At 49.8% G+C, this 1,447-nt stretch overlaps 1 protein-coding gene across 1 annotated transcript; it reads right to left on the bottom strand.

Annotated features, from left to right (window-relative positions):
- Positions 1-470: 470 nt before the first annotated feature.
- TEOVI_000753300 (NDUFA5/B13 subunit, putative) lies at positions 471-1,268 on the bottom strand (the record flags this gene model as incomplete). The annotated part of the gene is made up of 1 exon (XM_067223868.1): positions 471-1,268. One exon carries the CDS (start codon positions 1,266-1,268, stop codon positions 471-473), a length of 798 nt encoding a protein of 265 aa, XP_067079969.1.
- Between the last annotated feature and the right edge of the window lie 179 nt (positions 1,269-1,447).

Below are 1,447 nucleotides of genomic sequence, written 5' to 3'. Positions count from 1 at the left end.
CACTTTCACGAAGTGTCACTCAGTCAACACTGTCAACCCTGCAGGTTCCGTTTTGAGCAGCGTCAACTGCAGGCGGTTGTGGCGAACAGTTCTTGACGCCGTTAGTTCCCTCATGAGAAACAACACAGCGGCTCGTGCTGCAACACGCTGTCACTTTCGGTGAAAGTATATGACAAACGGAGAATCTACGCAACGAAAACCATATGCGGGAAGACGAAGATCCGGTGGTTGGCAAAGAAGCACCTGCCGACAGGTGGGCACAGGAAACAAATAGCAAGTAATGCAAAGCAAGACTAAGGCTTGCGGTGCACTAAAACAATGAATCGGAACTTAAAATGTGGGGCGCGCTCACGTACAGAAGCACAGTCGAGGCACGGACCCACTATCTATACTTAACAAACTGTCCCCTTCCTTCAACTCTTCTCTGCACTTCCCCTGATCGTTCACCGAACAGTAGCTTCCCTACACCCTCACTTGCCCGGGTCTGACTTCTGCGGGTTATTCTCAACAGAAGACTTCAACTCAGCAATGAGGTCGTCGGCAGTCTTTCCACTATACCGCTTGCCAGGTTGCATGCGCTGTAGATCCTTGTCAACTGCGAACCGCTTGTTAAGGAACTTTTTCAACATATCCCCGCGCGCTTTTTCAAGATCGTCCCGAATGCGGTCCTTTCTCTCCTTATATGCCGCTGTCTCCCGAGCCATGCGCTCCGTATCCATACGCTTCAGCTCTGCCATTTCCTCCTGTGTAAGAGCCTTCTTTCGCTTATCAAAGTCTTCACGCACCACCTGTTCCCACGGGCTATTGTACCCGAGGCCCTCCCTTCCAATGTTTTGGTCCTCACGTGCAACTTTCTTTACCTGTTCCGGATCCAACTCCCAGAAACGCCACTCATTCCACTTCTGTGCCGTCTCCAACTCACGCCAGGTGACTTGCAGGATGTATTCAACAGGCCAACCCCAAAAATATCGCTTCTCAAGGGTGCACCAGTCATCCTGGCATTCCTTAATGCCATGGTTTACACGCTTCACCAGAGTCATGGCTATGTTGTAGTAAGTGGACTCTGGGGGAATGTCAGAGCTTGTCAGAAAGGCTTGCAGTTCACTCGCAGCAGCAAGCAACTTCGGCTTCCAAAGCGGCTCCACAGCTATGCCAGCTAAACCTGTCGTGGATTTGACAGGAAATGCACGGGGGATGTACTCATCGCTAATTGTCATCAAAATAGCTGTGCGCCTCAGTCCTGAAAGCAAAAATTGGGAGGAACGCATGGGGCCGCTACTAATAATTGATCCGCTACACTTCTACGGTGTTGGAAAAAAAAAAATCCCCCTAATTCTTCTGATCCGACTAATCCCTCAACTAACTTTTCGCACTGTTGCCGTTTAGGGTCCGATTTATTTTTTTTTCTTCCGCCCACAACTTTTTTATGCGCAAACAACTCCCCGCA

This window comes from Trypanosoma equiperdum, assembly GCF_001457755.1.
Source record: "Trypanosoma equiperdum strain OVI genome assembly, contig: ctg_1998, whole genome shotgun sequence".
In the NCBI taxonomy this organism is placed as follows: Eukaryota; Euglenozoa; class Kinetoplastea; order Trypanosomatida; family Trypanosomatidae; genus Trypanosoma; species Trypanosoma equiperdum.
Note: the sequence above shows the minus strand (reverse complement) of the source record. Positions and strands in the feature narration are given on the sequence as shown.